A 14,002-nucleotide genomic window follows, 5' to 3' on the forward strand; every position below is an offset into this window, starting at 1 on the left:
GCGATCGTTTCTGCGGCCAGGAGACTATTGCGAGGTTGCAGCTTGCGGGTTAGCTCCACCTTTCTAGCTGTTCTGAGAGTCAGTCCTAGCATTTCGGAGGATTCGGCATCGGGGGAAATACATAGGCGCCTGCATGATGTATCAGAATTTATGTACCGAAAATGGCCAAACTCCCTCTCGTAGGTAGAGAAGCAAAGGTGCTCCTGCATAATGGTCCTTGTCAGTGGTCAAGATCGATGGTGGCTGTTTGCTTCAGCCTTCCTATTTTCGCCTCCAGTAGCACGCCGGTCACCGGGTCTCTGGGAGAAGCCAGTGCCCCAAAATGCGCAGACTGTGAGAATGCACCCATACATACAAAACCGCCGTGTCGCCTACTTGTGAGCGTGTAGTCCACATATCTCACCTGCAAATTTGGGACTTGCCTATGCGACCTGGTCTCGATGAGAAACACGATGAGAAACATTCGGAGCTAACGGGGTGCGTCAATTTTCTGACATGGGGTTTCCTCGGTTGCGGGGGCCCCCTGGACTCTCATCAGCCAAGACGGAGCAGCCTCCGACCAATATGATAGAATATCCGCTTTACTTTAACCCTTACTGGATTCGCCTGCTGCAGCTACTGCACAGTGTCCTTTACTGCTGCTGCAAGTTCTTCCTTCGGCGTTGCGTCCCTAATCTTGGTGACTGCGAACAGAGTGCCAGTGGTACACCAACAATACTTTGGGCAGGGGGGTTCGCGTAAAAGTACCTCATGTTGAAGAGACAGTATCAAATAGAATCGGGTAATGCAAAGTGCCCGATGCTCCTCTCGCGTCTTGGCTGGAATAAGCATACGCAAAGAACGGTAAGTCCTGCTAGTCGGCCGCTTAGAAGTTAGCCCAAGCCAGCTCACGGAGAGGTTTGGAAAGGACATGCAAGCTAGAGTCCAAAACAGACAAGGCGCCACGGAGCTGGTTACCGGTGATGGGGTTTATGACCGTTGCCGATGCTTTCCTGTGAAGCCGTGGAAGCCAGCCCAGCCCATACCCTACCGCCGCTAGCCTAGATCATGTTAAGCACAGCATGCTAGCAGCCCTGGATTCCGGTCTACTCACTAGTTGATCCAGAGCTTTGGGGCCGCTGGCTTGACCTTGACTGTCAACTGACTTAGGTAGGCTTAGGTAGGGCTGTACTGCTACAGTAGCATGACCTCGGGTTGAAGATCATGCCTGTTACATGGAGGTGATGGCTGCAGTTGGCAACTTCCAATGTGTGCTTAATCTCATCAGGGCGCAGACTGGAAGGTATATCCATCTCAGATGACGCGAGTGCAAATGATATGGCATGTAATTTGAAAATTCAAGGGTCCACACCAACCACTGATGGGCACTCGTCATCTCCTGGGCTCTGGGCCCTGGACTTTGTGTTGCTGTTGTTGCTGTTGTTGTTGCTGGCATGGCAGGAAGGGTCCGCGCATTCATCCGCTCTATCCCTTTGCTTGCTTGTCTTGGTTAATATCCGGGTGGGTGGCTAAGACTCGAAAGGCTTAAGCAACCGTTGCGCTCCGAGACGAACCTCAACCACGCGGCTGCTTGCCGACACTAATCTATCCTCTTTATGCCTGAAACATTTCTAGAAAACTTCCTGTTCGGCTTGCTTCAATCCATACATACTTAACCATCTTCCAGAAGCGAGGCATCAGGAAACGTGTATCACCGCTTGCTATGTTGCCAGGGCTCGTTTCAACCTTGGGATGCAGATCGTACCTTGCTTGCTTGCTTGCCTGCACGTATGATTCCAGGCGGTGACCATCACCATTATACTCCTCCGTAACTTGGCTTCGTATGTAGCTGTGGCACCAGCCAACCCCAAGTCGTAATAACCGTGCCGCCACCCTGTTATTGTAGGCAACTCGCCAAAATTCGGCAACATACGTGTACACCACCTCGCATGCAGGCTCTAATGCACAGCTAGGCTTTCCCGGGCTGACTGTGAACCCCCTGCGGCGCCGTCAACACCAAACCCCCTAATACTTGGGCTTTCCAACGGGGTTCCAAGGATGAAATGACATGCAAAGCTAATGTGGCCTTCGGGATGAGCAACGTATCGGTTTTCTCCGGTTTCTATTACTTGGTACTTGGTCAACATACACCCGCTATCATTTCCTCAGGCACACCTAGCCGTATCACACGGCATACCAAGGGAAAGCCCGTAGGTAGTCTCGGCATAGAGTACACATGCACATCACAGTGGATCGAGGTGACGAAAATTCTGCCGAAGCCACTAGAGTATACACTTTGCAGATCAAGAGAGTTTCGAGGGAACACACACAGTGCAACGGCTTCTTCCTTGGCTGCTGCAACCTCCATGCTTTCCGAGACTCATCAAGTGCTGGATTAGATGCAACGAAGCCTGCTTGCGCGGGCCCCGGCGTCCACCCGTGCCCGGATGGCGAAGGAATACGAAGAGCTTCTCGAAGCCGTATGCGTATGCCGCTAGCCGTTGCAGCGAGTCAGAGATTCGACCATCTGTTCAACCCAGATCATCGTATTGGCGGCCGTTCGCATGTAGAATGCACCTATCCCGCGGCTCTGCGCTTACAGCGCCCATTACATATTCGCAGCAGTGGATTCGTCCTATCAGCAAATGGCACGATAATGTGCTAGCGTATGATGTGGCGAGACAATAGACACCAGGTCACCCTACGATGCCGCAGGGAGCCGTCCATGCTCCCCAAAGACGAGCCAGGAGCATAGAGTCGGGCCTGATACTGTTTACGCGGTATGTGGTTCTTATCTACACAGCCAAAGACCCATGAAGAGCCGGAAGGATCTTGTGCGCCGAAGGACGAAGTGATTCGGGAAAGTTCAGACCAGATACGATCAAACGGGCTCCTGCGGTAAAATCAAGGCGGCCAGGGCAATCAATGTCCACTGTTGGAAACTACTTACTGTCCCTGGGAGCAACCATTCTGATGAGCCGCGGGAGCCAAGGCTTATTCATGGAATAGAAGCACTGATGAACCTGGCCAACGACCCCTTCTGTGTATCATTTCGCGCGTCACCGCTCTCACCAACCCCTTCTTCTTTCCCTCCACCTACAGTAGCATTGACAGGATATTCAAGTTATTTCTTGTCTGATAAGCGAAACCAGCAAAGGGGAGGGGGTTCCTAATGGAGCCTGTGGAACCGACTTGGCCCGTTGGGTTCAGTCCGATTGCCGAATCTCTGGAATGCTGCGGGAAGGGAAGAGATCGGCCCCGCAACCCACTCCAGGGGCCGCCTGAGACACGGGCGACACCCTTTTCGACTATTCCCCGACGGTAGAGAGAAAAGAGAGGGCCGTGTAGATTGGAGATGGGAGATGGCACACCCCGCGAGAAATCCTTAGCAGAGCCGTTGTATAGCTGCCACCGTCCACCGATGTACATATGTAAGGTAGGTATCGCTGGTACCGAAAATTTGCTTTTTCCACAATCTGCGCAACTTCCTCGCAAGGAAAGGGAAGCCCATGCAACGCATCGCTTAAAGCGCGCGATGGTATTCTATGCTATGCACGGAATTGCGGAGAGGTATGTGCGCCCTACTATCAATTACTCGATGCCATCCGCGGGTGCGCGATGAGCGTTCATAAGCAGAGTATTGACTGATAGGTCACGTTTCACATCTGCCGAACGATCCAGCACGTTATGGACGGGCATAGCGGTGATGCTGGTTGCTTACCCTGAGGGCAGAGTGCCGAGCGCCAAAGAGGGGGAGGAGGGGGGAAAAAAGGTCCAATAGATCATCGTCCCAAGAGCCTATCTAGATCTGGTGCAAAGAACAGAGCGCGGGAAGGAGGCCTGTGCAACGGTAAGTGGAAAAAGGGAAGCATCAAGTTGTATGTGTGACCGAGAAGGACCCTAGACATAAGCCTTTTCAACCGATTGGCAGCGGGTGGCTTGGAAGAGCTGATGAAGGGGGTATGGAACCGGGAATAAACACTGTTCCCAGTAACGTGCTGTGACTTTGGGTATTTCAGAACAGCGTGTGCTTGTATGTACGTGTTTGTGGTGTGCGTGCGTGTGTGCTGCCTCGCCCTTCCTATTCCACCGCAAGTAAAACCCCGACTTCTCGTCGTCATGGAGCGACGTCTCTCGTGTAGGTTGACGACGACGGCTAAACTGGTTACACGATAGAGGCCGAGACACCATGCTTCTCGCGTGCGCTGGTGTCACCGAGCAGCTGTAGCTAACCTAGACCTGGTGTTATTGAGTTGATGCTACCGTGATTAATAAGACGAGACACGACACGCGAAACACAAACATCCAGTAGCTCACGCCTTACCTGAGATAGCTCGCGAACCCATGCTACCATGCAGTGCAACGGCCTAGCATGCCTGGGCTGTCAAAGGGCTGGATCCAGTAAAACAAGTTCAACGGTCGTCTCGCCTCTTCGCTTGCCTCGGAGCAGGGGACCGTCCCGATTCGTGTAGAGGGTGTGGTTTTGACCTACTGTACTAAAGCCCCTAGACTGACAGCCATGCTCGGGACTTCTCCTGTTTTGCTGCTGAAAGGAAGATGCTAGAGTTTGAACGCCGCTATTTAGAACTTGTACTGTACTTGTACACCTGATGCATTGAAAATCAACCTCACCTGCTTTGACCCATGCCGCCCGCCCGCATGAAATATGAGAAAGCCCGTTACACGACATGGACACTTGCGTCGGACAGATGATTTAAGCTCCTAAGGAAGCATCGATGGAAAGGGGAAAAGACCTCAACGGGTTTGGGGGCTTACCTGAACTTGAGATCTCCCTGAACTTTGTTTACCTCGACCTGAAGACACTTGGGTTAAACGAACGTAGTTGTAGTGGTAGTAGTCGAGTAAACCGGAGTAGAATGTAACGGGGCCAGGGCTAGGAGGAAGCTTCTTCTACCAATCACTTGCTTGCGACTTATTCATGCACTCGGCTGGACTGGACCAACATGAATCTCTGAAGACTTTTACCGAGATAAGTCGAACTCAATTGGCACTTGTAAGTGGTACGGGCGCAACGTCTGTTCGCAGCCATCTCGCCGTGCGGGATCCCCCGCTCTGCCCGCTTCTTCAACCTTTTTGTGCACGCCAAGTCTTAGCCCAAGTTGAACTAATGTTACATAAACACTGCCCGGGCAGCCCTTGGCGCTGGGAGGCGCAGAAACATACACCTGAGATATGATGATGCCGCAAGGATATGATGCTGCAAGCTGCAAGCTGCATGTACAGTAAGTAGGAGACTGGGATAGGAGGCTACAGGTAGGTGGGTAGCGTGGTAGGTGCTTCGCAGTGCAGTAGCAGACCACTAGCATTAGCAGGTAAGGGGAGAAACTTTTGGAGTCGCAATACCCGACGATCGCCCGCTGTTATCAATCAGTCACCTTGATGGATCTTCGTCCAATTCCCAATAAATCTTCAGCAATCAAGCAATGGGCTTTCACGAATCGCGACAAATAACGTCTCTCAGTTGACAGGGCAAACATTCCAAAGTTTGTCCCCACGCCTCCTGCCACAGCCACCACCACCACCACCACCACCACCAGCAGAAGCAGCAAGCAGGGACGCAAGGAAACAGTCGTCTGTACCTGCCAGTACATTTGGCCCCATGTGTTTTGACAAGGTTACATAGGTATCATTCACCATTCATCATCCCTGGAGGCACAAGGAAAGAACAAAAGGAAAAAAAGGAAAAAGAATACTCCTCGCATGGGGCAAGCATGGTCAAGGTCTCCAACAATCCCCTGCTGACAGGCATCGGACTGGGCCGCATCCCCCGAGGCTGGTAGATGACCATAACCTGCTACTCGGGCCTGGCGAGTCATGTCTTGATGGGGCTCAATGTCCTGCCGTCAGGAAAAGAGAGGATCGGTGGTTTTGCACTGTCAGCCTGTACAGTATCGAATGTGAGGCCTCATTGTACTTTCTTCCCCCGTCCTCGTAAGGTTGAGAGACCTTACGACCGACAGCTGGGGCAGGCAGATTTCCTATTCGCCCTTCTCGGCCCTCTTTCTATCATGCTGGCTGACGAATGTGGTTTGCCTCCTTTCCTAACCGGCCGACTGCTACGAGTATGCGTGGTTTTTATCTTCGCCTTGGATCGACATAAGCTTGCAGGGTTCGTCGTTATCCAACAGCCAGCCCAATCTTCCAATCGCACCCCTCCCTCGTCCCCTTGGAGTGCCCGCTGTCTCGGATCCGGAGCCGAAATTCGTCCAAGATCAACGGGCTTTTCGGTACTGGCCTCCCTAAAGTAATTTCGCCTCAATACCCTGAACCATATCCTTGCCAAACGTTAATCCTACGCGAATCAGCGATTCCTCCTTCTCTTCGTCGTCTTCTTCTCTTCCGTCCCCAGTCGGTATTTGCCCCCCTTCCATAATCGACGACGATATCTGCCTCTGTTATTGACGACGATCCCTCAAGGATTTTCTTGACAAGCCGCTCCCTCTAGCGTGGAAAAGAGTATTTCCATCAGCGATTTGTTTACTGCATTTGGGCCTGCGGGTGTCGCCGAGGAGCTGCCGTCTTTTCTTGGGATCAGCAACCCCCCTTCTGCCATCTCTTGTGACCTATATCGGCCGCTTTCCGCTTCGGATGTTATTACTGCCCAGCGACCATTAGTGGCCCTCTCTCATTCCCCCTTGTTTGAAGGGAAAGCGGCTGGATAAAGTTCGGCAACTATGACCATGGTCGCCGACGAAGCTGGCCGACGCAGTTCCACCAGGAAGCTGGTCTTGTGCAGAAGATCGAAAATGAACACTTTTCGTCGTGAAGTAGAAGCAGTCGATACAGCACCAGTTCGTTGTGACGTAGAGCCTCAATTGCGGCGAAATATCGTAGAGCATGCATCTTAGTGCACATGTATACTCTACGCACATGCAGTGGGATATACGAAGAATACGTAGGTCCGATAAGCAGAATCGAGTGACTAGCACTAGTAGAAGCGCCTCTCTGCGGGCGAAAAGCCCGTCTTTGTGCGACCCCTCACCACCGTAAGATCATCGCCAACAACATCATGTGCCAAACCGCCCTCCACCCCTTCCTCGAGGTCTTGCCTAAATGTGAGCACCACATGCACATCGAGGGCTCGCTCGAGCCCGAGCTCCTCTTTGAGCTCGCGGCCAAGAACGGCATCGCCCTGCCCCTCGCCGGCGGCGGACCCGGCCTACGCGTCCGTCGAGGCCCTGCGGAAGCGGTACGAGGCCTTCACGGGCCTCGACGACTTCCTGGGCTACTACTACGTGGCCATGTCGGCGCTCGTCGACGCCTCCGACTTCGAGCGCCTGGCCGAGGCCTACTTCCGCCGCGCCGCGCGCCAGAACGTCCGCCACGCCGAGGTCTCCTTCGACCCGCAGGCCCACTCGGCCCGCGGCGTCGCCTTGAGCACCGTCATCGAGGGCCTCACGGCCGCGCGGGAGCGTGCCAAGCGCGAGCTGGGCATCTCCTCGGTCCTCATCATGTGCGTGCTGCGGCACCTGCCCCCCGCGGAGGGTGTGGCGCTCTTTGAGGAGGCGCGCGACGCCGGGTACTTTGGTGGTAGTGTCAGTGACGGCAAGAATGATGACAAGGAAAAGGAGCCGGTGCTGGGCGGCATTGGCCTGGACTCCTCGGAGAAGCCGTTCCCGCCCGAGCTGTGGACGGAGCTGTACGGCGCCGCGAAGAAGGCGGGCGTGCGGCGCACGGCGCACGCGGGCGAGGAAGGGCCGGCGCAGTACATTGTCGACTCGCTGGACATGATGGACGCGCAGCGCATCGACCACGGCCTGCGCTCCGTGCTGGCGGGCGACGAGGGCGTCACCGACGCCCTGCTCGCGCGCCTCGTGGATCAGAAGGTCATGCTGACGCTGTGCCCGCTGTCCAACGTGCGGCTGCGGTGCCTCGAGTCCGTCCAGGACTTCCCGCTGCGCCAGCTGCTGGACCGCGGCGTGCGCTTCAGCATCAACAGCGACGACCCGGCGTACTTTGGCGGGTACATCCTGGAGAACTACTGCGCGCTGCAGGAGGCTTTCGGCCTCAGCGTCCGGGAGTGGGAGGGCATCGCCAAGGGCGCCGTCATGGGGAGCTGGTGCGCTGACCGCAGGAAGTGGGAGATTCTCTCGGAGATTGAGGCTGTCGCTGGGGAGTGGTCGGTGGAATTAGGGGAACAATAGATTTACATAATATGCAGCTACCTTAGATTTGGATAAATAGCAAAACAGGAGTCAACTCATCAAACCCTCTCAAGTTTAACTGCAAGTGTTTTGGTACTACCAACCAGAAATGCACAGTCGGAAGAGATAGTGCAACGTTCAAGCGGTGGAAGTCTAGGTGACACATGTACGACTAAACCATGCTGTGAGAGTCTGGATACACTGGTGAACGCCTCTGAACGTTGAGCGCTGTGCGTGCTGGAGTTACGCAAAGAATACGAGCTCCCTGCGCTTCTTGCGTTACCGAGTAATCGTCGAAGAAGTGCTCCAGTAAATACGTACGAAAATCACGTTCACAATGTCATGTATTTGCAAGATGTGTAGAAGGCATGGCTCATCAAATTCATATATAGCAATGCGGCTAGACTATGCTGAACAAAACTACAGTAATCCGACTTGGTTAATTCTTCTCCCCATGTTCAATCATCGTCGTCGCCTCTTCCAGTAAGAGGTCCAGCCAGGCCTTGCATTCTGCGACCAAGCAAGTCGTCGGAGCTATTCAGCTTTACGATGCTCTTCGACTTCTCGAACCTAGCCTGGCCTCGCTTCTTCCTGGGCGTGCCGTTTGCACCGCCTCCGCTGCTGCCCTGTTCTCCATTGATATTGATGGACGGGCTCGCAGGGCCTGCACCATCGCTGTTGCCCTTGTCGTCGCCGACGGTTCGGCTGCGCATCCTCGTCATGCTGATCTCGAGGGGTTTGTCCTCATCACCACTGGATTCTACACGATGGTGGTGTCGGTTCGACCGGGCTGCCTGTTCTTGCCGCTTCTCGCGAGCCTCCGCCGCGCTAAGCAGGTCGACGGCCCATTTCGCGCAGCGATCGATGAGCTTCCAGGCTGGCGGATACAGGGTCGGGAACTGGATGAACCCGTGGCTGATACCAGGGATCAGCACCACTTCCGCCACGTTCTTCTCGTCAAAGTCGGATATATCGTGGAAGCTGCCCAGTCCCTGTGAGGCCCGCTGTGAATGGTAGGCTTGTTTCACCTTGCGTAGACGTCCTGCGAATATCACTGTGTCGTCCACCAACGGGTCCCGCTCGCCGGTAAGAAAATGCGTCTTGGGGAACCTCTGCAAGAGGATATCGGGTGCCAATATGGGCGACAGTAGGTACTCTTGAGAGAAATCCGGGCGATTATGAGGACCAACGTAGAGAATGATCATGGCACGCATCATCTCTGGCGTCAGCACACGGTCGTTGAAATAAGAAATCATGGAAGCCATGGCTAGCCGGGTGCGCAACGGTTGCGGCCTATACGACTTAGAGTTGCTCTCACGCCTCCCAGGGGCTGGTGAGGCCGGTGGTAGATCGGTCCACTCTCTCGGGTTGGCATGAGAGTACTCAGGATGAGGGCTTCGCATGCCATCTTCGTCTCCTGCTCCATTCTGCTTCAACGTCTTGGAGCTGTCGACCTGGGCCGGTGTATCATCCTCATCATCGGATTGGTGCGGTGTCCCCACCAGATCTGTGTATTGCGTGCTTTTCCGTTTGAGATAATCCTTGTTCGTCACCCGCATTCTCCTATCCTGAACCAAAGACATCTGCTCGTCCGACATCCAGTTACCAATATTCATATCGAGGCCTGGGTAAATTAGGACAAGCCCATCCGGTACCGGTAATTCGGTCGGGCTGATTCCGGGATGCTTTTTCGTTACTATAGTCTCGATGATCATGAGCGTCATGGCTGTGGCAAGATTTCCTCCGGCGCTGTCGCCAGCCACAACGATTTTAGGGACGTGTCGACCGGACATCCCAATACATCTGCCTCTGCTCTTCACGATGGTGGTGTAGACGTCGAAGCATTCGTTCAGGGCAAAAGGATACGGAAACTCCGGCGCTTTTCTGTAGTCCAAACTCAGGACCGGCAATCCAGTCTTGCCAGCCCAAGAGAAGAGCTTGTCATCGTTAGTGCGCGGATCCATGGCAACGAAGCCTCCACCGGGAATATCCAGAATCATCTTGTTGATGTGCTCCAAGTCTGCCACAGGGCCATCGTAGTACAGCCATCCCGAGACCGGCTCTCCGTAATCGCTTGTGCTAGGCCTAGGTATGCGGATCGCTCTCGGAGGATATCGGGTGAAACGAGGTCGCACAAGGTTCTGGAAGAAGTTGAGGTATGGCGTCGTTGATTTGTTCCAGCTGACCCGGAGGTGTTCAACCGTGAGCAAGGCCCTGACCTTGCGGACTTTTTCGTCGGCCCGCTCGGCGGCGAACATATAGAAGACGGAGAAGACCAGGCTAGATAGATCACGTAGCCATTTGCTCTTGATCTTCATGGCCGTCCAGAAGCCGGCGTCCAGAGCCGTCATAACCCAAGTTGCGCGGAAGTAGGCGGCGTCGTACATATTTGCCATGGGCTCGGGACTGGCAAGTCCAACGAGAGTGCTGAAGTTTCGAGCCGCATACAGATACATCATGGTTAAGACGACGGTCTGCCATGCTGTCAATGATTTGGAGGACAATCTCGACATCAGGCGAATGATAGGAGGGCCATGACGAGGACCCCTGCATTTCCGTTAGTATAATATACATCTTGAGCGATCCGGGGAGCCTCACCGATAGAGGTATAGAGACCAGAAGGCCAGTACGCCCAAGACTTGAAGTCTCCGCGACTTTACAGATGGCCTGCCTAATACATGATCTATCATAATGATATGTGGTGCAGGAGTAACATGGAGAAGGTAAGGTACGGCAGTGATGGTTATAAGAGAGTGACTCTTGTCCGAAGTCTCCGAGAATGGATTGAAAGGCAAAGTTAGGGAGTGTTTAGGGGAGACACAGTACAATACGTCCAGGCAGTCTCAGCGCATCCTGTCTCCAGCGGCGCAACACCCGAGTCAGACGGGATCCGACAAGATGGCGACTAGCAGGCTAGTAGTTGTAGAGACACACAAAGAGAATAGAATGGATGTGTATAAACATGAGGGCTCAAAACCGGACTCTAGCATATGTTGTTGGAGGTAACGAAAAAGCTGTTTTGTCGGCCTTGAGGCGCAACCATGGTCATCTTCGGAGAAGCACATGAGCTCCTAACCTGGATGATGTACAGCGTGATCAGAGGAAGTAGGTAGGAATGAAAGCCGTGAGTGGCCGCTAAAAGCCATGCCGGCGGGCTACTGGCTACATCCTATTTGCTTACCTGTACTTGGTAAGTTTAGGTGCATTAGGTACGTTTACGGTTGACATGTGAAAGTGGAATGTGCCTGAGACTGAGATTCCCCCATGTTTCCACATGCAAAACTGCCTCAACTCCCCCAACTCCCGTCGCTGTGGAATGAAGGTGGGGCCCTGGAGGCACCCAATCCGACGAAACAGTGGCTGAAGTGAGTGCTGAAATGCCCCGGCGGCCGATAGCCCAGCGTCTGGTGTTAGGGGGAGGGAGTCAGCCCGACTTGCCCGATTCGTTAGACTCGCTACCAGGTGAACTCTGCAGCTTTGGTAACTTCTGTCAACGCGCCATTGCGTCATGAGTTGCTTGAGTGAAGCATGGTTACAAATCCATCAAAAGTGCACGCAGGTTATTGCAGAAGGTCACGCCAAACGTCAGTGGCCACAGACCGCCGGCATTGACCCGCGAGTCATGTCGACACTCGCGAAAGCGTAAGTTGGAGTCGCTCTGGAGTTGCTAACTGGCGTCGACACATTTGGCTTGCCAGACGCACCAATCAGTAGAATGCGAAAACCATCATAAACAACAATACGAAACTGGCTACTTATGAGGTAGGTTACTCATCAGTCATGTGTGCCATACGCAACAAGAAGCCGGGATTATGATGTCGGAAACTGTACCTTACATAAAGCTAAGATTATGTTCGCGTCAGGTAGCCTTCAGTGTGTCATGAGCCGATGCCGGAGACATTTGGTGTAGGGCCTTGAGGGCGTAGGGCGGGACCAGTCACTGTGCTTATCGATAAAATCGACTTTCATGCGCATTTGGCGATATTTATATTTCTGCAGCTCCGACGAGAAACATGCGCTGAGACGACGACCGATCTCCTTCGCAGTCTTCCCCGTGACAATTCCCTCCCATGGCTTTCCGATTGCCTGCGCGAAGGCTCGCGGCCGCCGCCGGTCGACGCTACTTGTCGTCAAGCTCTCCGGCCGCAGCAGGTTCCAATCTCTCCCAGCAGGCCAAACAAGCCATTGCGCACGATGCTTCCGTACCGAACCCCGACCCCGCGGAGGACTCTGCGAGCGCCGCCCTGATCAACGAGCATGCCAAGTATATGCTGGCTACCTATGCCCGGCCACCGCCGGTCTTTGTCAGAGGAGAGGGGTCGTACTTGTATGACTTGGAGAACCGGAAGTACCTGGACTTCACTTCGGGTATCGCAGTCAATTCGCTCGGTCACTGCGACCCAGGCGTTTGGAATGTGATTGCTGACCAGGTCAGTATTTGAAGCCTGTTCTTCTTCAACATTAAGTTTTGTAGACTCTCCTGTGTTGTGTGGCGTACAGCAGGCAATAATTTGTGGTTGGAAGCTTACATTTACTAGGCTAAGACGTTGATGCACGCCTCGAACCTTTACTACAACCCCTGGACAGGAGCCCTATCGCAGCTTTTGGTCGAAAAGACCCTCGAGTCCGGAGCGATGCACGACGCGGCGACTGTCTTCATCTGTAATTCCGGATCCGAAGCCAATGAAGCCGCCATCAAGTTTTCGCGCAAGGTTGGCAAGGAGCTAGATCCCTCAGGATCCAAGCATGAGTTTGTCTCCTTCCACCAGTCTTTCCACGGCCAAACAATGGGTAGCTTGTCTGCCACACCGAACCCCAAATACCAGGCGCCTTTCGCACCTATGCTGCCCGGCTTCAAGTATGGGACGTACAATGATATCGCAGGCATAAACGAGCTGGTGACGGAGAAGACTTGCGGTGTACTCATTGAACCCATCCAAGGCGAGGGAGGTGTCAATGTTGCAAGCGATGATTTCCTTATTGCGCTTGCGAAACGCTGTCGCGAGGTTGGCGCTGTCCTCGCTTACGACGAGATCCAATGCGGTATGGCCCGCACCGGTTCTTTCTGGGCTCACAGCCACCTGCCCAAGGAGGCTCATCCAGATATCATTACAACTGCCAAGGCGCTTGGCAATGGTTTCCCTATCGGCGCAACCATTGTGAACAACAATGTGAGCGAAAAGATTAAGATTGGCGACCACGGTACGACATTTGGCGGAAACCCGATGGCGTGCCGACTAGGCCATTACGTAGTGTCTCGGCTGGCAGACCCGACCCTGCAGAAGGAGGTAGTCGAGAAGTCGAAGGTGTTCACCGATTGGTTCGACAAGATGCGCCAGCGCTTCCCCGAACTGATATCCGACGTCAGGGGCAAGGGCTTGATTCTGGGACTTCAGATGACACAAGACCCAACGCCCATCATCAAGCCTGCTCGAGAGCGAGGACTCCTGGTGATTACCTGTGGCACAAACACCCTTCGGTTCGTGCCACCTCTGACTATCACTGCCGAAGAAATAGAAAGTGGTCTAGACATCCTGGAAGAAGCTATCAAGGCTGCTATGTAAAGTAGACAGCGTGAGGCTACGAAAAAGAAAAAGCAGGCGTTGTTTTGCGTTGTTTCCATATGCTGTACATATGAAAGAGCGCTCGTGCCGGAAATTTCATATCACGATCCAACATGCTGTTTTATTGATACTCAATGACGTTTCACGCGCCTCACAGTTACGACGAATGTTTATTTCATTTGGTCTACTGTCTCGCAAGGGCTAACCCAGCCCCGTGGCTATTGGTTTGCAGGTGAGAATAATGAGAATAACAATGGAAACCCAGTCCAGTCTCAATCGCGGTATTTCGCTACG

The 14,002-nt window shown here is 53.7% G+C and overlaps 3 protein-coding genes across 3 annotated transcripts; 2 read left to right on the forward strand and 1 right to left on the reverse strand.

Moving 5' to 3' along the window:
* Positions 1–7,009: 7,009 nt before the first annotated feature.
* On the forward strand, positions 7,010–8,144 carry PG994_001596 (Adenine deaminase; the record flags this gene model as incomplete). Its single annotated transcript, XM_066853005.1, is given in 2 exon segments — positions 7,010–7,165; positions 7,176–8,144. The coding sequence occupies 2 exon segments, from the start codon at positions 7,010–7,012 to the stop codon at positions 8,142–8,144; spliced, it is 1,125 nt and encodes a 374-aa protein (XP_066721146.1).
* Positions 8,145–8,602: 458 nt separating this feature from the next.
* Positions 8,603–10,603, reverse strand: PG994_001597 (Hormone-sensitive lipase; the record flags this gene model as incomplete). The annotated part of the gene is made up of 1 exon (XM_066853006.1): positions 8,603–10,603. One exon carries the CDS (start codon positions 10,601–10,603, stop codon positions 8,603–8,605), a length of 2,001 nt encoding a protein of 666 aa, XP_066721147.1.
* Positions 10,604–12,214: 1,611 nt separating this feature from the next.
* On the forward strand, positions 12,215–13,708 carry PG994_001598 (uncharacterized protein; the record flags this gene model as incomplete). The annotated part of the gene is made up of 2 exons (XM_066853007.1): positions 12,215–12,574; positions 12,683–13,708. 2 exons carry the CDS (start codon positions 12,215–12,217, stop codon positions 13,706–13,708), a joined length of 1,386 nt encoding a protein of 461 aa, XP_066721148.1.
* Between the last annotated feature and the right edge of the window lie 294 nt (positions 13,709–14,002).

Source organism: Apiospora phragmitis (assembly GCF_038363925.1).
Source record: "Apiospora phragmitis strain CBS 135458 chromosome Unknown utg000002l:1.0-5516284.0:1.0-5523493.0, whole genome shotgun sequence".
Lineage (NCBI taxonomy): Eukaryota > Fungi > Ascomycota > Sordariomycetes > Amphisphaeriales > Apiosporaceae > Apiospora > Apiospora phragmitis.